Genomic DNA, 22,470 nt, shown 5'->3' with positions numbered 1-22,470 from the left:
CTGAATTCCCTGGGTGTAAATGCCAGTTGGATGCATGCAGCTGTCCCTGTGGTGTTCCTTGCAATTTTGCTTTTCTGCTAAATAATGTTGAAAACAAAGGGCTTCTAAGGGCAAGGCTGCTTGGTTTTCTCATGAGCATTTCACTTATTCTATGTGAACTTCACAGTCATTAGCACAGTTGAATTCATTGCAAGTTGTTACAAAAATTACACAAAGGTTGATGACTTCAATGTGGTCTGTCTTTTTGCAGAATTCCTCCACCTAGAGCTCCCCGTATGAACATCCTCTCTGCGGTAATCACTGAGGCTTTTGGAGTGGCACTTGTAGGCTATGCGGCCTCACTGGCTCTTGCTCAAGGATCTGCCAAAAAATTCAAATATTCAGTTGATGACAACCAGGTGGAGTATGCCCCCAGTCCCTCTCTACTCCTGTAGTATCATTGTACTGTGTACTCCCACCCAGATCCTGAAAATGTTGAACTGATGAAAAACAAGCCTTGTGGGGGCCCTGCAATCTGTGCTGGTCTGCAGGGAAGCTGCAGTGTGGTGGATACGATGCCAAACTGCCTGTGTACAAATCTCACTCTGATACAATGTGACCTGAATCCTCTCCATGTCCCAGTTTTCTCATCTGTAAAAACGTAGATTTCTTCATTCCCCAGATGTGTATTGAACCCTATGTTCTAGGCACTGGTCTAGGTACAGTGGTGTACAAAACAGATCATATATTTCCTCCATGTGAAACCGTCCAGTGGCTTCCCATCAGACTCCTCAAAAACTTCTTTATCATGGCTTACAGGGCTCTACGTGACAGCCCACTGTCCCTTTTCCTGTCTGGTTTCGTATCCCTTTTATACTCTGTTCTAGCCACACCACTTTGCTTGTCCTTGAACCCACTAGTCATACTTCTGTCTCAGGACATTTGCACTTGCTGTTCCCTTTGTCAGGAATTTGATTCCACTAGGTATCTGCTTAGCTTCTTTATTCGAGTGCTCCTTTCTTAGGGGGTCTTCTTTGGTAATAAAAAATTTTAAACGCCGGATTCTCTCAGGCCCTCCTCTGCTTTACTCTCCATATTTATCTTGTTTATTGCCAGCATTCCCTCACCAAAAACACAGTCCTAAGAAGGCAGGGGTATTTGTCAGTGCTCACTACCAACAGCAAGAAAGTGGTTAGGAGGCTTTTGCCATAGTTCAGGTGAGATTTGATGACTTGGACCAGGATGTAGTGATGGAGGAGATAAGTGGATGGATTCTGGATCGGGTGTGGATGCCATCTGGGAAAAGGGGATGGGGGGAAGGTCAGGAATAACTCTAAAGCTTTTGGCCTAAGCAATTGGAACTTGAATTGGAGAAGACTGTGGGAGAACCAGGTTGGGGTGTTGGTGAGCGATAGCCTAGTTTAGTAAGTTTGACATACCTGTTAGCCACCCAAAGGGAGATGCTGAGTAGCAGGTTGGCTATATAGTCTGAAGTTCAGAGGAGTTTTTCAAGCTGGAGGCACAAATTTGGGAGTTGTTAATGGGTATTTGGGTAGTTAAGATGTAGATAGAGAAGAGAAGTGATCCAATATTTGCAATTGGTTAGGTGAGAAGGAACCACAAAGAAAATTGAGAGGTGGTGGCCAGGGAGGTAGGAAGAAACTGGGGGTGGAGTGGGGTGTGAGGTCCTAGAAGCCAAGTGAAGGAGCCTTTAAGGAGGAAGAGCTGAGCAATGGTGTCAAATGCCTCTATTAGGTCGAGTCAGGTAAGAACGAACTGCTCTACTTAACATTGTGGAGGCCATTGGTTGAGTGGTGGGAATAAAAGCCTGATTTTAATGACTTACAAGATGGAGGAGAAACTGACAACAGAGAGCTTAAATAAACAGTATTTCCATGTAAGGTTGTTCTGAGGATTAAATAAATAAGGTGCTTAGAACAGTTTCTGGCTCATTGTAAGCACTCAGTGAGTATTAGCTATTTTTATTATAATTGTTAAATATCAACTGGTGGGGAGAATAGAAACTGAATATAAACAAGCCTAATTATTTGACAAATGGTAGCTGTGGTCTCTAAAAGTTGAGGGATTAAGAAATCATATATTCTCCTATTATGAATCTTGCAGGAATTTTTGGCCCATGGCCTCAGTAATGTGATTCCTTCATTTTTCTTCTGCATCCCAAGTGCTGCTGCCATGGGGAGGACCGCCGGCCTCTACAGCACAGGAGCAAAGACGCAGGTAACTGACTTGCTCCGCAGGGACAGAGGGACCGCGGGGCCCTCACTGCTATGCTTGGGGAGTGGGAAGAAGGAGCTTCTCTTTAAAGTCCTGAAAATGTTTTCACTTCTTGAAATTTTGCCAAGTAGTTTCAAGGAAGTCTCCCTTTCTTTTCTCTTTCCTATGAATGACCCTTCCAGAAGCTGAGGATTCAATGAACAAACTAAAAAATTCTGCGCGAATGGCAGCTTTATTGTTAGCAATCTTTGGAACCAAAGCTCCCTCTACTGGTAGCTCTGATTTTTTTTGTTCTTTTAGCTAATCTAGTCAACATTTTTTTCCATTTTTATTCATTTCCTTTAAATAAAATAAAATCGATTATATGCAAAATAAATCCTTGACACTGAAACTCCTATACATAGAGATATATAATTGTTTAAATCTGTAGGAAGATTTCTGCACATATTTTGGGTTAAAGAAACAATTATTATGTTTTTTTAGGAATGCAAATCAATTTGACATGTATTGAGAGCCTGTGATATACCAGGCATTATCCTGGGTACTGATAAGATGATGATGATGATAGTGAAGATGTTGCTGTTGATGATGATGATGGTGATGATGTCAGTGGAGAAATATTGAGTTGTGTGCCAGGCATTGAGTACCATACTTTTTATATAAATGAAATTATTTAATCCTTTAGGCAACCCTATGAAAGAGATATAATTATTACCCTCAGTTTCTACATGAGAAAGTCTAGAAGTTGAGGAAAACAGGGTTAAAGCAACTTAGCCAGGTCACAGAGCTAGTAAATGGCATAGCTGGGATTTGAACCCAAATAGATTTACTCCAGATCTTGTACTCTTAGCCACTGTTCCATACAAGAAAATTCATGCATAGATTAATATAAGAACTTTACATTAACAACTAACTATTATTAAAATAATCTATGTTTAAAATAGGGATTAAATGAGAATTTATTAAAACTGTATGTGGCAATTCAAACATTTAGTAAGAGTCTACCCTATATTAAATACTTTTTTTAAGTGGTAGCAAAATAAATTTTCAAAAGTATGTGGTTCTTGACCTTGGGGGGCAAGTGGCAAGAGAAAAATGGTCAACACATATTAAAATACAATATAAAACTAATTCATAAAATTAATATCAACATACCTTAGAGCAGAGGGGAAGCAACAACAAATTCTGAATGTATTATAATTTGACAAATAATTGCCACAACTGTTGAGGATAAGAAGTGAAATCTTCATTTAACCTTATTAGGAGACACAAGTAATTTGGTTGATTTTACACAGCTAGTGATTTCAAGTGTAGGTTTATCACGTGTAACGGCATAAAAACATTTTTGTAAACTATACTCTCAAGTGTCTGTGATCTAAATTTGAACATTTAACATGTAGTGTACTTAAATGTCATCCCTTACTCTGAGGACTCTTTTTATCTATACAATTCTAGTATTCTGTAGTAGTTTCCACCTGGTTTCTCACCAGGGTGAATATATTAGGTTTCTCTCTTCATGGTCAGATTTGATAAACATAATGAGTGGCTAAGGGTGTGGTTTCAGAGCCTGGCTGGTTCCCTGGCTCTATCACTTGTGGTTGGGTGACTTTGCACAAGTAACTCAATTAACTTAACCTCTCTAACTTAAGTGGACTTGGCTGTTAAAGTAGAAATATTATAAGGATTAAAGGAATTAGTACATGCTTATTTAGCACAATGCTTGAACACCAGATAAATGCTCTTTAAATGTTAACAATTTTCATTGATTTATTATTAAATATTTTTAAAATAATATTTCCAGAATCTTTTCTTTAAAACATTTAATATTAAAATGTGCTGGTTTGGTTGGGATTCAGCAAGACAATTTTCTAGTCCAAGTTTGCCCTCCAGTTAGCTGCAGGATTCTTAAGCAAGTCAACATCTTCATTTGTCACATGGAAAAAAAATGTTATTGTAGAATCCCTGAGATGTTTCCACCTTGAATGTGTTCTATATCTGGGGTTTCCTTAGGCACTTAAAAGCAGTTGTTTTTTAAATTCTTATTTTAGTAATAATGAAACCATCTGATTAATCTTTATAACTTTCAACATTTAATGTCTAAAAGACACAATACTCTGAGAAAGCTTGTACTGATTTTTGAATATGGGATTTTTTTTTCATTTGACTTGAGCATAAATCTGTTTAATGGGGTTGGGTTGGAGGGGTGTTCCTTCTTTTCGCTGTTCTGGAGGCCACAGGTTTGAATGATTAGAACAACAGAGCTTTTCTAAGTGCTTTTTATTTAACAGAGTTTTTTTTTTAAATTTCTGCATGATATTCTTTCTATTCTTCAGACTTCAAGAGAATGGAAAGAAATCTAACAAAACACTAGTTCAGGGAAACAAAGCTCCGTAGCAGAATATTTTCATGCTGCTCTGCTTGTCGAGATGGGCTGTAAGTTTTTCAGCTATTCCCATTAAACTGCACAGGGAAAGAATCTGATTTGATGTGCAGACCCACAATGAGGACGCTTTCCCATGGCAGTCATTTCAGACCTTTAACACTGCAACTGTTAAGTTTATGTGGGTATCGCTGATAACTGACATGATTTGAAGAAAGTACCAGGCAAGCCAAGTCTTAAAAGTTTTGTTCTAAATAGGCAATTTGTGAAAGTGGTTTTCTATGTGACGTGACGTGACTTCACAAAACAATCCCTTAAATACCTCGGTCTCTCTTAGGGACTCAGTTTACACCCAGTAAATTAACCTAGAAGACATCACAGCTCTTCCCCTTTTAGACTAATGACAACCAATCAAAGGACCAGTGATAATCACCTTCCATTTGTTAATGAATTTACCAACTGAGTTTTATTCAGAAACATTATCAATATTTCTGTATTACAGTATTTCTGTGGAAAGTCATCTTTTAAAAATGCAAATATGGTCATGTTACTTTTGCTTAAGGCCCATGAAAGGCTTTGTACAGGGCTTAGGGTTCAGCCCTGTCTCTTGCCCACCGGGCTCCGCCTGCCTCTTGGCCTGCTCCCCGCTCACTCTCAGCTCTCCAGTCACGTGCTCAGACAAGTAATGCTGCTTAGATAAACAGCACGAATAAATGTTGTGTTTCTTCCTTCCCGCCTTCTCTCTGAAGAATGTTGCATGGGAGGGAGCTCGTGTCCCCCGGCTCTACTCCTGCCTGCTTCTGTTCACTTCCAGCAGAGGAGATGCACTGATGTTCTTCAGGGAGTTCAGGAGGCGTAACCACGAGGGATAAGAGACCGCGTCTGCTGCAGATGCGGCTCAGCCACAACTGAAAACAACAGCTGGCATGTTTTTCCGCAACATTGAGATTGTCCCCAGGTTCTAATTTGCCAAACTATATTCCGTTATTCTTTCAAAATTTGGCTCATTGCTTTAATTTTCTTAAAAGCCTTCTTAACCTAGCCTTGGTTACCCAATATCCTCTCTCTTTTTTTCTCTTTTCTGCCTTGTCCCACCTCTTTCATCATTTCACTACTTTCTACAACGCTGTGTGTGTAGTGAGCTTGCACACTAGTCTGCATTCTTTGACAACTACTTAGGGTGGAAACAACTGACATCTCAACCAATGTATAGTTTGGATAACTCTAATGCCTGCACTGTTATAAGTAACATGCACAACATATATAATATTTGGGAATGTAACAAGAAGAAAATATAGATTCTTTCATTATCTTTTATGTGGAATTAATTCTTAAATATAAGCAGTGATTTTAAGACAAAAAATTATCTTTGTACACTTAGTTTGACGTGGAAAGAGCTCAAGAGTAAAATTCTAGACAGTGTTTACGCTGTGGATAATTAAGTATCTGAACAGTTTTCTTTACTAATTACAACTTAAACTAACCTGAAACTCACTAAGAAGGAGCTACTTCAGTTTTGTTTTCTGAGATTAAAAAGGAGGAAGAAGATTATCTCTCTTGTTCTAGTTGTAACTTGCTTAAAATTTTCTCTAAGTGGATCAGAGAAATGCAAGAAAATATTACCTCCTATGGAAAGTAACAAATATGAAGATCCTTGGAAATAAAGCTCAAGTGGGTTATTACAGAAACCTGAAGTTAGAGAAGTCTATTGTGTAATGCTGCAAATATCTGATCTTAATTTAAGCTCTTTTTGAAATTTCTGAGCCGGCCAATTATGGATGATGGCTTGGATTGCATGAGCTCAAAGATTTTTTACAAATCCGGACTTCAGCATCTGGGCCTCTTATTTATGGAGAGAATGAATTTCAGTATTTTGAGAGCTTTGAGGCAGACACTATTATATTATTAATTTCCATGACTTGGGAGTAGATACACTGGGCAGAACTGGTAAGGCTTTCTTGTGCGGTTAGATGCACTTCTCTTGTGCAGTTAGCTGTACTTCTCCTTTGACCTAGGGCATCAGCAATGATGGGGCAAGTGCATTAAGGGAGCTAACATAAGCTGTTTGCTTATATGGTCTCTTTCATTATATGGACTTACCATCTAAAGTAAATAGATACTCCTTTTCATCCATAGTTTGTCACCCTTTGCCAAATGAGATCCAGTTAATTCTTGATATACTCTGATTACAAGACTGAAATTATAGTTCAGTAAGTGAACTCTTCTTGATACATACAAAGCATTGTGTAAATAAAAGAGAAATTAAATATTATTTAGAGAAAAGCGCAAATATAGTTGTGGCTTACTGTTTTTAAATACTAGAATTAGTCTTGTTGTGATTTCTACAACAGCTATAGTGTACTGTAATTTATCTAGGAGCCTTAAAATATATGTGGCTTTCATGGATCCCAATCCGGCACATATTCCACGTTGCCTGCATGCCTTCTGACTCTCAAGCTCTAGGACCTTGGGCAAGTCGCTTTGCCTTTTTGTACCTCAGATCCTTCCAAGAAGTTTAGACTCCATCTGTCCAAAGTTCATTTCAGCTCCTTACACTTAGGGTTTTGGCTTCAGGTACATTGTAAGGGTATGAGTGAAGAGTCCCACAAAAAGGGTGCATGCCATTGTCTTTTTGTCTTGAAATAAACCTTAGCAGCTGGTATTTTTTTTCTTTCCTTATAAACATGGATTTACTGGGTCACATACTGGGCTCTCTGGATGGATCCTGTGATTACATTCTGACACCCAGCTGTTTGCAGTCTACTGGAATGACAGGCATTACTGTTTTATTGTTTAAAAAATTCTTATCTTATAAAATCACCATTTACTCCTAAATATGGGAGTACAGTGACTACTTGGTGTACTATAACTTCTTTTATGGGCAATCATCAGTTCCCTAATGATTTGTTTCCTATGTAAGAATTATTTTTCCCTCTGTATGCTGGGGTGTGTTGACAAAGAGTTCCACAAAAAATGGAAGGGCGAACAGACATTCTCAGCCTCTGCCAACAAGGAAAGGCCTGTTCTTATGTCCCTTTGAATGACTGCTTGCTTAGCTGAATGGTTATAGTTATTCCCACTCTCCCTCTCCCCACACATACACGTTTTAGTGGCACCAGGTTCAGGGCAGGTGTGATGCTGGACTTGACTCTGGGTGTGCACACATGCACGAAAGCAACTAGTGCAGATCCGTTCCCCAATTTCTTCTTTAAAAAAATCAGGTTTATGGAAGTATAGTTTAGATATAGTAAAATTTACCCTTTTAAGGTGTGAAGTTCACTTTATTTGGAAATGTATATTGTTTTATAACCATAAGCACAATCAAGATATAGAATATTTTTGTCACCCCCTAAAAGTTTTCTCATGTCCCTTTGTCATCAGTTCTCTTCTCCCCTGGCCTCTTCTCTCCAGCCCCTGGCATCCTATAATTTATCTGTTTTTTCAGAATGTCATAGATATAGAATCTTATAGTATACAGCCTTTTGTGTCTAGTTTCTTTCATTAGCTTAATGGTTTTGAGTTTTATCCATATTCTTTTTTATTGCTGAGTAGCATTTTATTTTATGGATGCGCCACAATTTATTCACCAATTGGTGAATATTTCAGTTATTTACAGATTTTGGTGTTTAATCAATAAAGCTGCTATAAGTATTTACATATGTGTTTTCAGGAGGGCATATGTTTTCATTCCCCTCAGGCAGACCTGGGCCATACGGTGAGTATATGCATCTCCCTAAGAAACTGCCAAACTGGTTTCAAAGTGGCTGTACCATGTTGCAATCCCACCAACACTGCCTGCGAACTCCAGTTGCTCTGAGTCCTTGCAGACCCTCGATATTGATTGTTTATATATTTATTTTTAATTTAAGCCATTTTAATGGGTCCAAATTCCCTTTGATATTGCCATAATGATGTTCTAGTCATCATTGTGGTCCTGTGACAGGCATCTTCTCTCTTGTTAGGATGACAGTTTGGCTAAATGTTTTCATTAAGGCATGACCATTTGCTTATATGAAATCAGGTTCTCTATCAAGTGGGACATAGCTGTAGGAGTCAGGTGTTTTGAATTGCCTTTTGTCAGCAGGCTGAGTGGGGTAGAATATGATACTAAGGACTTTTCAGGATTAGTAAAATTAAGTCTATTCCAATGCCAGAGACTGCTCCCATATCCCCTACCACCACTGCATAACTGCAGCCCTTACTAAGAACTCCAAAGAAGAGTGTAAATGCTTTGATGGAAATTTATCATCAGCACAAAAAAATCCTAAGCTGCATATTCAGTTATTACCCAAACAACCTCCTACAAAATAAAGAGGGGAGTCAGGCTAAACAACAACAGGCTAAAGAACTTTTAATTGAAATGCCACTTTCACTATTAAACAAAAAAGCCATCACTGTGATGTGTGATAAAAGTTGATGGTGTCCTATTTCTTTGTGTGGAATTGCTTTTCTCTCATCACTGACTTAATTTGATTGCACCAGTTTGTCAGCTGTCACATTTGGCTTCCCTCAGCTGCAAAATATAGATAATGACAGTCTATGCAATTTAACAGTTATGTGCCAACATTTTGCTTCTTCTAATCAAGAGGAACTAAGAATTATCTCCCCCACCCCCATAACTTTGGAATAATAAAGAGTTCAAGGCTTTCTTTTTTTGTCTGTCTTGTATTTTACAGGTGGCTTGTCTAATATCTTGCCTTTTCGTCCTTATAGTCATCTATGCACTAGGACCTTTGCTTTACTGGCTGCCCATGGTACAGTAGTGCTTTTTCACTATCTTCTTTTTAACTTAACTTTTCATGAGAATCACTGTATATAAAATTTCTTGGAAGTGTAACTTTGATAATCCTAAATCTGAAAATCGTGATACATAAGTAAAAGTTAAATGGACGAGGGGTGGAAAGCTACCACATTTGATGAGGGAGGACTAGAATACCATGGCTGTTTTCTGCTTCTTGCTCTCATATAAAGATGGCATTGTGCAACTAGATGCATTCTGTACTTATGTGGGGGGTGGAACTGTGCATACTATGTTATAAGGAGTAGATTTTGGAAGAATTTTACCAGAACTTTGACTGTGTGCTGGGCAAGGAAGTAGGGAACATAATACATCTTCCCACCCTTGATACATCCTTTGCACAAAGTGGCTCAGAACATTAGTCTCAGTGGTTCACCTTGCCCTTCATAAGCCTGGGGCACCAAAGTGACGCAAATGAGATTCCAGGCTTAAGAGAGTCGGTTTCCGTCCTTTGTGGTTCTAATTCTTCATTTGTGTAGAAAAGAATAAATCATCCATGGGAGGATCTTGAAATAATCAAGCTCACTTTTCAAGAGAGTTAGAAATATCTTCAGGTGAAACCAGATAACCGATATTGAATTATGCAATTATAAAGAAATATCTGATATAAATATTTAATTTTTTGCAACACATTCAAACAGATGACAATGAATGATGATAGTTAAGGGGGCATTCAGCCTTATGACACCTTGATAACTCACTTCTTTTCCATTTTTTCCTTTTCTTTCTTGTTTTTTAGAATTGTATAAGTTTTATCTTGTGAATTCCTAGAATTGTATTCCTAAAGTACAAGAATAGGTTAGTTCTAAACAAAAATAAATATTATTTTAGTCTTGTAATTGGTGATTGCTTTTCTCTACTAAAAACAAAGAAATAAAAATACCTTGGTCCTTTTAAATTTAAATTGAAATCTTTATCTTGCTTCTTCATCAACTTATTTTTATTTCCAGTGTGTTCTTGCAAGCGTTATTGTTGTGGGACTGAAGGGAATGCTAATACAGTTCCGAGATTTAAAAAAATATTGGAATGTGGACAAAATTGATTGGGTAAGTAGAAATTTGACCTAAAATATTCCTTTTTGGCTTAAGCACACATTACCAAATAAGCTTTAATACTTATAGTTAGAAAAATAGATTTTAGTTAGAAAATAGATTTAGCCATTTGAGACTTGTACACTTTAAAAACTACTATTGATTTTTCCAAAACCTTAATAAAAACATTAAAATATAAATTGTCTTGATAAGAAACAGAAATGAAATTTAGCCAAATTTTGATGGATATGTAGTTTCAGAAGTTTTAAAGAAATGCTAACTAATTTGAGTAGATTTGGGATACTCAATTTATATGATGAGTTAATTCTGGAAGTAAGACTCAAGGAAGTATCCGCTAATAGACATATGACAATTTATGTTATGTATGAAAAACCAGCACTAATCACTAAGAATGTATGCTACATGAATATAAGATGAACCTCTTAATGATGACTCCATTCATTCTAAATACAAAGTTTCATGAGTTATCTTTTAAATGGTTTACATTGAAAGGAGCGTTGCAGAGAATAGGTTAAATTATATGGAACAATAATAAAGTGTCATTTCTACTAACATAAATATTTAACACACTTACTCTAGAGAAACCTGTCTATGCAAGAGCACCCAAAATTCTTTCCTTCTCCAATATGGGTAAAGTATTTCACAAGTACCCTTTGTTTAGCCCTAGTATGACATTCACCTTATTGAAATGTAATGACCTATGTGTTCCCTGTCCTTCAGATCTTTTTCTCTGAGAGACTTTGGAGTATTACTTACCCTCGTGCTTACTTTGGTAATATTCCTCCTGGGGCTTAATATTACTAAGCTGCTACCAAAGGACAATGCTGGGTTTCATGAGGGATATAGAGATGAATAAAGAACTACTCATCCTCTCCACGAAATTATCATTTTTACAGGACGCAGATGCAGAAACACTAACTTATTATGCAAGCCATGATACAACAGGTCCTGAGAGTAAAAGTACAAGCTTAGTCCTGGGGAAAAATAGAGGCAGGGACATTTAATTTGGACTGGTTAATATGAAAGACTCTCAGAGAAGAGCTATTAATAAGATATGAACTGAGACTTGAAGGAACAGTAGTATTTGGTAGACAGGCCAAGAGGCTAAAATTAGCTATGATTTTTTTACGGTGATAAATGTGAGATAGCTCATGGAAACAAAGAAATGAGGAGATGCAAACTTATTCAATGGGCTACTTGATAACCCTATGATAAAGGTATTTCTAAGGAACTCATTAATCAGGTAGGAGGGAGCACATTTTATTGCAAGGGGAGAGAAGATGTCAGGAAAGTGTTCCAGGAAGTGATTTCTAAGCTGAGAATTGAAAAGTGAATGGATCTTTCCTGGGGAAGAGAGAAAGAGAACCATGTATACAAAGATACAGAGATGAGTATGAGTATGTCTGGCTCTGAAAAGTCAAGATGTTCATCATGGGTAGAACACATAGTGTGAGGATGGGAGTAGTAAAAGATGAGGTTGGATGAGTTAAGAATGTGTTGGATTGGCAAAATCTGCTCATGTCTTCCAAAGAAGATTAGCCTTGACTCTGAAGGCAACAAAGCATCACTGAAAGGTGAAAGTGGGATAACATTTATGCACTAGAAGGTCACTTGAGTAGTTTGAAAACGATGGACCAAACTGATGGAGTATACAGCAATTGGAGCACTGCTTTAGCAGTTCAGGCAAACAAATGAGGAAGGCCTAGATCAAGACTGAGACCGTGAAGTTCAAGAGGAGAGAATAGATTGAAAAAATATTAAAGAGGTTGGATTAGTTAGTTCTCACCACCAGTTCACTATATAATGTGGATCAGTCTAGAGTGACTTCCAAGTTTCTAGTTAGAAACATCATTGGAGAAAGATGGCATCATTCATTGAATTATAGAATATAGAAGATTCTGTTACTTAAAAGCTTTTGATAGTTACCTTTAGTCTTTTTAAAATATATAGATTCTCATTCCTGACTTATGTATTTCATCTCTTTGTTTTCTGTATGTCATGATCAAGTAGTTTTCCAAGAAGGGCTAATGTGTTTTATATTCTTTGAGCTATTTTGTGGTGAAAATATCTACTTGTTTTCTTTTTACACCACAGGTATGTTTTTGGCTGAGTCTAAAATGGTTTCCCTCAGGACTTTTTATATATTGATTCCAATCTAATTACTGACCTGAATAATAATTGTGTTACATGGAAATTTTAATTTTTTTAAATATTAAACCTCACTAGTGACTTAGTGGTTTGCATTAGAAATAAGAGAGAAAAACTAAAATGGAGCAAGATTTGAATATAAACTGTTAGATGGAATTTTTAACTAACTTAAACAAAATGATCTGTCATTCCTTTTTTCCATTTATGCACTCTTCCACCCCTTCTTCATGTGAAACACCCAATTCTGATTTGGGAGATCTCTTCCCACTCAGTGAATTCAACTCCATTGACATGTATTTATTTATTTATTTATTTATTTATTTTTTGAGACAGGGTCTCATTCTGTTGGAGTTACACTATGCTTATGCTGATGCATTTTCTATAGGGAGAAAAGATTTTTCTGTTCCCTACTTAAGGTCAACTTTGGGGTTAGTTTTTGTTTAGGGGTTGTGAGTGCCAAATAGGGAAAGGAGCAAATAGAAATGAAAAAAAAAAAACACAGGGGCCTTAGAGCTAACTGATTCCTGATGACTGTGACAACCAGCATTTGGGTCTTTAACAAGAATTGTTGCAGAATACTGTTAGGACTTATTCTAACCAGTGGAACTATTTACTGATCTATGTTATTAATTTCCATTTGATATTTTTTCAAAGCTATAACTGTAGCCCCAGGAAATAACTAAGCATTATGAAAGCACAACTTATAATAGATGGTGTTGTGGGAGAGTAAATGTGCTTTAAAAATAGAACCATATGGTATCAAAACTTTTGGTTGCTCTGATGAATCCTGGCCTCCAGGCTCTGTGTTTTTTTAAGTGGCAGGGACCAGGATCCTTAGTTCCCTGTGCCATATTGAATCATGGAGGCTGGCCAGGAGGCATTAGGCTTATAGAGCTTGTGGTGAGGTCTTATTCTGGCACACTCAGCCAGGTCTAGTCAGCATTTAGGGCTGAGTAAGACTCAGAGTCATCATGGGAAGTTGAAGTATTGATCAAAAACTTGCAGCCTTATTTTGTATATTATTAAGTACAGTGTAATATGTTGGGAAGGAAAAACACACTGTGCACAAACAGAAGGCTCAAATGATTGTCTATTCATCTGAATAAAGGAAAAACACCTCAGTGTCCTAACCTATGAGATGACAGGCTGGGAATGATCTCATAATAAGTACAAACTTAGCATTACATCTGTGGGTGATGGATCTTAACATGAGAATTATTTAAAATATATTTTCTCTTTTACTTCAGAATGTTTATTTCTCCTACACAAAAGGAAATTTACAGAAAAAAAAATCCCTTCATTTGCTTTCAAGGGCTTAGCTTTTCAAAACAGCCCATTATTAAGAATCACTCAAGCTCAATGTAGATAAATAATACAGACAAAGGAAAAGTGTTTTGACCAAAAAAAAAAAAAGCCGTTAGAAACATTTGCTTTAAACTTGTCTTAAAAAAAAAATCTCTGCACTCCACCCCCCAATATTTTATGCTATTTTCAGATTATAGAGAAGTTTCTAGCTTTTTCATTTGTGTATGGAATTGAGTTATGCTTTTGAAGATATTTTAAAGTGATAATACAGGTATTTGTACAGAAATAAATCATTTTAGAATTGCATTCATAGACAAAGGGATGCAGGTTATTTCATGGAAAAAAAGAGGGTTTGAAAATTGTGTTAGTGTACTATTTGATAAATGTAGGATTTTGTGCTTAGAAAGTATAACCTTCTGGATTTCAAAAATTATTTTGCTTTTAAAGACTTTTTTTGCAGCTCTAAGCTTAGAAATATCAACTATAATACAATATCTTATTGCAAATTGTAATTTTAAATAATGAACAAAACTGCAATAACTTTGGAATTCTAACTAAAAGAGCATTAGAGTTTCTTATAATCTTTTGAAATGTTCCCAAGAACTAAATTGGCCCTGAGTTTTTAGCTTTCACAATGAATAGCCCCTTGCAAATAAAATTGTAATGATCTTCATAGTGATTGATCTAAAAGTGGCATTGGAAGTGTTGTTTGATTTAGTCATTTTACCATTAGGCTTTGAGAGCCTTACATAATAATAAACTACATTAGTTATTTTTATAGAAATCCTAGAAAACAGAACATTGTTGGAAATGACCAGAAATCTGCAAACAATTGCTTGTAATATTATTACATTAAATGAGAAAGCAGTGGGAAATTATGGCATGTTTTTGAACCATACACATCAACCAGCTATTTACAGATCTTAAATATAGTGTTTGTTGGGGATTGAAATAGGTGTTGGCAGTATCTGGAAATAAAAGAATGAACCTTTCCCCACCTCTGCTGCTGAGAGTCTGATGGAGCCAGGATTTGTTTCTGTATTCCTGGGCTTCTGTTTACCACTTCTTAAATAATATATTCTTGCTGAGAGGTTTGGTCACAGGAATGTCGTAAAATAAGATTGTGAGGCACTTAGCAAATCATGACACAAATGTAAGCGTTCCAAAGGACCTACATCCTCTGTTTCCTGTTTCTCTTTCAGGGCATATGGGTCAGTACATACATATTTACAATATGCTTTGCTGCCAACGTGGGACTGCTGTTTGGCGTTGTCTGTACCATAGCTATTGTGATAGGACGCTTCCCAAGGTGAGATCTCATTTAAATGCTCTGTTTATTCTGACACAGTAGTAAAGTATATGGTGTTTCCAGTTACTTTTATTTCTGAGTAACTTATAGTACTGCAACCTCATGTTTTACTTGCTATTGGAGAATTAGAGACAAACAGATAAGAAAATATTTTATCTCCAGATGATATTTAACAATGCTTGTCTGCAAAAAGAGAAATAGGGGTTGTTTGATTTTTTTTTTCTTGCTAATTTGTTTGAGTTCTTTGTAGATTCTGGATATCAGTCCTTTGTTGTATGTGTATAGTTTGTAAATATTTTCTCCCATTCTGTAGGTTGTGTATTCACTCTGTTGATTATTTCTTTTGCTGTGCAGAAGCTTTTTAATTTAATTAAGTCCCATTTATTGTTTCTTATCAACATTATAAAATAGAATATATACAATATATTAAAATAAATAACCCCTTTAGCCACATATACCGCATCAGAGAGGGAATATTTTTTAATTAAGTAAAGAGATATAGTATCCAATGAGACACAAAATATATAGCAATGTCATCATTTGGAAAATCAAATAACTTCAGAAAACTCTACTTTTCAGAAGATACATTAATTTATATTTACATCCATAAAATTTTTGAGATAACTTATTGAGGAACACACTCTCTCTTTTTGTCTTTTTATTCAACATCTATAAACAATTTCAAAAGAATTTAAAATCTTTTTTCTGCTTCCCCAGTGTTCATCTCACAATACTTCTACTCACTTCTCGTCCTTCCCTTGAAATTATTTGTGAAATAATATATTCTGATAAATGTTAAATTTTATCTCCATAGATTTTATCTTTGTAGAGTCTATAAATGCAGATTCATTATTATGTGGTCCTATCTTGCCATTGATTCTTTCTTCCTTCCTTTTCCCAGATAAGATTTTATCAAATACCACAAACTCTCTGGCTTTTTCTCTTTTATAATTTTTCTTTACCAATCCACCTCTTATAGCTTGGAGATATGGGGCTCTGGGTACCTAAATGAAGAAAATTATGTTGATTAATCTCTACTTAGATGCCTCAGCTGTTACCCTCTATTCCTGAGTATCCCAGAGATATTTAGGTTTACCAGTGTCTCAGAAAGAAATGGGCTCTAGGATCTAAACCATTTTATACACATTCTAATTGTTAAGATACAATGACTTATCCTTTTTGTTTCTTCATTGTTAATGCAGTGATTAGGAAGTGACTTGTTTTATTTTCTATCTGCCTTTATTTTAGGGCAAAGACTTTACATATAAAAAACATGAAAGAAATGGAATTTAAAGTGAAGACAGAAACAGACAGTGTGAGTGTATTTTCCTTTTTCTGTCGTGCAATTATTAATTTTTGTGGGTGAGAGAGTTTTAAGATATCATAAAAATAAGATAAATTATGACAGTTGAAAACATGATAATTCTCTTTTTAATTAGTATGAAGTTCCAATGGCATATATGTGACCACCACACATGTGGCAGTGTACATGCAACAAATCAATAGAACAAAAGAAAATCTCTTTGGATTTAGCATTCAGATAAGGCCATATTATAGTTCATAGAGCTACAGTTCACGGTGGAATCATGGCCCACATTAGTTCACAGTAGAATCATGGCCCACAGTAGAATCATGGCCCACAGGCATTTGGAAACTTCTTTTCCATTACTAAGTTGCATAAAGTAATCAAACCAAACTGATAGTCTATTCTGAATTAAGTGATGGAGGAAGATAGGAAATAGGGAAAGGAATGAAGCAAAGTTGGTTCATGGTATTACTTAAAAACAAAACAAAACAAAAAACTTCAGTCAATGGGATTGTGTTGTTAGCAGAGGGCAATGAAGTCCAATCATTATGGAATGCCAATGGGATTGGTTTCATGCACAGTGAACATCTTTTTAAGGAAATAACTTATGTAAATTATCTTGCCCTGCCCATGCTTAGGATGGTCAATTGTCTTTGAGTTCTAGTGTCTTGTTCTAAGGGATGAACAAAACAGTTTAAAGTGAGGAAAAAATGTTGACTTGAAATATTTTTGACAATTGAAAAAAATTGCCCTCACTTTGAATCTGCTTTGTAAATGTTTGGCCAACCTTTTTTGCTTTATTTTGCTCACGCACTTGTTTCAATATCTCAGGGTTCCTGTCAGAACAGAGAGAGCTGGCCTTGCCCAGAACGACCAGTGTCGGGGTATTCCCAGGTAGACAGGAAGCAGGGAGGAGCACCAGGAGCCCTTCGGTGACACCCAGGGGAATGGCCTGTGTTTTTAATAAGTATGGAAAGATTGGCTCCACAGGGAGCTATCTTAGTTTAGAGACTTTGAGGATGTTCCAGGCTCAAGTTTTCCACTCTGACTTTCTTTTCTTTCCTTAAATTTTTAATCAGAATTTAGTGCTTGTGCAAAGTCTCAGACTGACTCTTTGGGCCCCTGTTGTCCTCTGTGAATCACACAACATGCTCACACACATTAAGTGTGAGATCTTTAGCTTTGAGACAGAATTTGACTTTGGATTTGACTATTTTTCGTCTTAAAAATCACCGGCTAATAAATTCTGCTTAATCTTTGCCTTCTTCTTGTGCTAAACATGTAGGGAAGTGAATGAGGGGAATTTTAGGAAATGCTAGAAATTTCTCCACATCTTCCAACCTTGATTGATTCCAGTCTAATTATTGACCTGAATAATAACTGTGTTACATGGAAATTTAAATTTTTTTAAATATTAAACCTCACTAGTGACTTAGTGGTTTGCATTAGAAATAAGAGAGAAAAACTAAAATGGAGCAAGATTTGAATATAAACTGTTAGATGGAATTTTTAACTAACTTAAACAAAATGATCTGTCATTCCTTTTTTCCATTTATGCACTCTTCCACCCCTTCTTCATGTGAAACACCCATTTCAGTGAATTCAACTCCATTGACTTTTTTTTTTTTTTTTTTTTTTTTGAGGCAGGGTCTCATTGTGTTGGAGTGCAGTGGCATGATCATAGCTCACTGCAACCTCAAACTACTGGGCTCAAGCGATCCTCCTGCCTCAACCTCCAGAGTAGCTAGGACTACAGGCACATGCCACCATGCTCACCTAATTTTTTTTTAATTTTTTGTAGAGACGGGGTATCACTATGTTGCCTAGGCTGGTCTGAAACTCTATGCCTCAAGTGATCCTCCCACCTCAGCCTTCCAAAGTGCTAGGATTACAGGCATGAGCCACCATGCCTGGGCAAGAATTTATCTGGAACAATTTGAATCTCTGTTCTTTAACAAATATGTATATTTTTCATATTATCTTAAAATAACATATTGGCACAATCATGTGGTATGATTAGTGAGTTGATCTAAGGTTTGGGGTTTTGTGTGACTAAATATGCCAAGCCTAAGAATTAGTATTTTATTTTTGGTTTCTAAGAGGTTTACTCTTGACTAAAAGTTAGTTTGGCAACTTAAGGCTTTTCTTTTTAGTTATTTGTTGCAAATCTCATCACTTTCTAGAGTTTAATCAGTTTTGTAGCTATAGAAACTTTTGAGATTATCTAGTTTAAAAAATAAGGAAACTGAGAAAGGTTAAATGAATTGTCCAAATTAACATACCTAATATTTTCTTTCTTTCATTTTTCTGTCCTCTTCCTGTATGCATCACTATTCTCTGCATCTCCTCTTCTATGGAAGTACTAAAGCCTGAAGAAGTATTGCTTTACTTAGTTGGTAAGGAGTTGCCATTTCATAGAATTTGCCATCCTCTCAGTTTCTAGGTCAGACACCTGGCTCCAAAGGTCAAAGAGAAGATGGTTTTAGTTGTATACCAGCAGATGCTGCCAGTAATACTTGGGCAGATGGCCAAAGCAGACACCTTTTATGTTAAAACTTTCATTTCTCTCTTTCTGCATCTCTCACCTACATCCTGGCAATTCAGTAACCTGGGCCTACCCAAAGTGAAGTTATATTCCTGATACTGCCTCTCGGCCTCTGTCTTCTAATTGGAACTATCAATCACTTGTAAAGTTGTATTTCTGCTAAAGGAAAGCTATGTCATTACAAGATAAATGACAGGTGACCATTCAAGACACATTTTCACTTTTAAAAAATACTGATGGTTAAGTAAATCCATTTTCAATTGATAGATTGAATGGAAAAGGTACTCTTGGGAGGGTAGATCTTCCTGGTTTTCTTTGGATATTCTAGGCTACTGGCTCCCCAACACCCAGTCAGTAGGAATAAGGGCCACTTTCTGAAAAGCTGCATCTTATCTCTCAATTATTAATGCTTCTTAGTAAAGAGGAAGTACATATTTTCCCTAAGAAGTGTGATAGAACATTAAGGCCTCTAAATAAATTTTAATAATTAAAATGTTAGTTAAAAGACTGCTTGTACAATTGAGTGGTATTTGGACTGATAAGATTTATATTTGTTGGATATAGTTATTCTCTCTTATTTAATTCAGAGTTCTAAATCTAATTTTTTTCTCCTCTAAAAGGAAACCCTGCAGCAGGTGAACATTGTCTCAATTAACAACCCACTTGTTTTCCTTAATGCAAAGAAATTTCATATGGATTTAATGAACATAATCCAAAAGGAAAATGCCAGCAACCAGCTACTTGATGATATCAGCAAGGTAGGATTAGTAGTTGTCATGCTACAGATAGCCTTATGTCATGGCACTAAAAAATGTATCAAGCAAACAATAATACATTTTAAAAAGTGTTTGGAGACCTCTCCCCTCAGCAGAACCTAGTATTGTATTATACTTTTTATTTCGTTCTTATAATTAGCTTTTAGGTAATCACTCTCTTGTTCATTCATTCATTCATTTAGCATATATCTAATGGACATGTGTACCAGGTACTATAACCATGAGAAGAATACATAAGATAAATCACTTGATTTAAATGACCTTTTTACCAAGGTTATAACAAAAAAAGTGTTAGAGCAAACTCTAAAAGTAATAGAATATGATAAATGACTTCAGGGAAGCACAACCTATTGCCATCATTATAACATTATTCTAAAAGTCCAGAATTCTTTATCTCCATAAATAATATCAATTAACAGAGATATTGAATCAAATGTGTACCAGTATGATTTAATGTAAATGAACTGTCTATCCTCATTTGAATCTTTTAGCCCTCTGCAATGTTAACAGCATGGCCTTTACATCTAAGCTACTTGGGTTTGCCACTTACTAGCTGTGGGACTTTAACAGAGATATTGAATCTTCATGCTTCAGTTTTCTCATGGGTAATCAAGATTAAATGAATTAATATATGCAAAGCACTTAGAACAGTGCTTGGCCTACTCAATATTATAAAAACATAGCTAATACTATTAGTAGTCGTTTGGTTAACTACACTCTCCATGAAGCTTTTCTTGACCACTCTAGTCACAAAGATTTCTTTTTTCTTTTACATCCTTAAGCATGTATTATCTCTCAGTCACTCAGGGATATAGACTGTCTTGGTCCTCCCATTTCTGAGGAACCACGTTCCTGTCCATCACAGCTTCATGCTTCTGCCTCTGGGCCCCTCCCTGATCCACACCATAGAGGCCCTAGATACAGTATCAGATTTGCAGGGGCCCAGTGCAAAATGAAAGTGTGAGGCCCCTTGTTCAACAATTATTAAGAATTTCAAGATGGTGATAGCGAAGCGTTAAACCAAGTGGGAGATCCTTCTAAGCATGGGGCCCTTCTAGGGAGGAAAACTATATAGAGGTAAAGTACCCTTCTCATCACATCACATCAAGGGTGCATATGAATGTAATTTATCACTGTTGATGTTAACCTTGGTCTCCAGGATGAGGTAGTGTTTGCCAGGTTTCTCCACTGTAAAGTTCCTCTATTTCCCACCTTCCTATACTGTACTCTTTGGAAGGAGTATGGAATTGTGATCCGCCTTCTTGAAGACAGAGTATCTACATAAATTATTGGAAATTCTTCTGCACAGGAGATTTCAGACAAGGTATTTTTAAGAGGAGGAAAAGGAAATCCATATTCATTGAATGTTTCTAGGGGGCCAGCTCCCTTACTTAGGCTGTCTAACTTGATCATCATCAGCCCTAAAATGGAAGTGGTATTACCTGAATATTACATAAAAAGAAGGTTGAGACTGAGAAATGTGAAATAACTTGGTGGAAATTGTATAGCTGGTAATTGTCAGAGCCAGACTTAAAATATATAAGCTACACCATTGGGCATCAATAAGAGAAAGTAGAAGTGCTTTAGTCAGCCTTTAAGATGAAAGCTGATTGCATGACAGAAGCAGTATAACGTAGTAGTTGATTTAAAATTTCTAATCTTTAACTCTCTCCTATGGAAAATGAGATCAGTAACTTCATTAGGATTGTTCTGAAGATTAAATGATTAATGCAAAGTCCTTGGTATAGGTATTGAAAAAATACCAATTGCTATCATCATCATCATTAACAAAAATAACAATAATACATTATTTGAGGAATAGATAGCATATGATCTCATTAGAGGCATCAATTGTTGTCAGAGAAGCTTAAATGTAGCATACAGAGCCATTTTCTTTCTCCAACATTTCCATAAATCAGGAATGTCTCTTGGACATTTTCAAGGAGCTACAGATGAACAGTTAGTTAACTTTTGTGTGCTATGAAATACATGATCAGTGGCTCTCCCTCTGAGAATGCTGTTAATGAAGTAAATTTCTGATTGGATATGCTACATAGAAAACATATGCAAATGTTTCATTTCTGATCCAAAATCAAAACAATCTTAGTCTTGCAGAAAATATTCTAAAGACGACAGTTTGACTTAATAACATGAATTATCTACTGAACTAATATATAGTTAAAACTAATGATCATTTTATTGTGTCAAATTTTGTTGTATACATCATTCTGAAAACAAGACTAGTGAAAAATAATTACTGGAGATGATTTTTTTGATTATTTTTTATGGAGAAAAGAATGATATACTTTTTTCACAGACAGAAATGAACTTTTATAACGTTTTTCTTCTTTGCATTTGTTTCCATTGCAGTGTGAACAAAACACGCTGCTCAATTCTCTATCCAATGGCAACTGCAATGGTGAGTTTGCTTTAAGGAAACAGAAAATCTAAGTGTTTGTCTTGAATGTAGATCAGAGAATGAAATCTTCTTCCTCTCCTCTGCCCCGTCTGCCTCATCTCTTTCATCTGCCCTCCTTCCTCCTTCTTCCTCACTTTCCTGTACTCTCTTCCTCCTCTTCCTCCCTCCTCCTACTTTGTCCTCCTCCTTATCCCTCCTGCTGTTTCCTTCTTCTTCCT

The 22,470-nt window shown here is 36.2% G+C and overlaps 1 protein-coding gene across 5 annotated transcripts in view; it reads left to right on the top strand.

Moving 5' to 3' along the window:
• The window catches only part of SLC26A7 (solute carrier family 26 member 7), a 133,068-nt gene that overhangs the window by 91,235 nt on the left and 19,363 nt on the right, over nt 1-22,470 (top strand). For 3 of the 5 annotated variants that reach the window (XM_045561826.1, XM_045561830.1, XM_045561828.1), the window contains 8 exons: nt 251-398; nt 2,104-2,217; nt 9,271-9,348; nt 10,343-10,438; nt 15,100-15,206; nt 16,455-16,521; nt 19,678-19,815; nt 22,204-22,252. In XM_045561826.1, the coding sequence (XP_045417782.1) occupies nt 251-398; nt 2,104-2,217; nt 9,271-9,348; nt 10,343-10,438; nt 15,100-15,206; nt 16,455-16,521; nt 19,678-19,815; nt 22,204-22,252 (797 nt within the window). Of the gene's footprint in view, nt 1-250; nt 399-2,103; nt 2,218-9,270; nt 9,349-10,342; nt 10,439-15,099; nt 15,207-16,454; nt 16,522-17,343; nt 17,851-19,677; nt 19,816-22,203; nt 22,253-22,470 lie in introns of those variants that run through there. The other 2 variants (XM_045561827.1, XM_045561829.1) reach the window with 2 other exon arrangements.

The sequence above is a fragment of the Lemur catta genome, chromosome 9 (assembly GCF_020740605.2).
Source record: "Lemur catta isolate mLemCat1 chromosome 9, mLemCat1.pri, whole genome shotgun sequence".
Classification (NCBI taxonomy): domain Eukaryota; kingdom Metazoa; phylum Chordata; class Mammalia; order Primates; family Lemuridae; genus Lemur; species Lemur catta.
The sequence above is the reverse complement of the archived record's forward strand: the minus strand, read 5'-3'. Positions and strand labels throughout refer to the sequence as shown.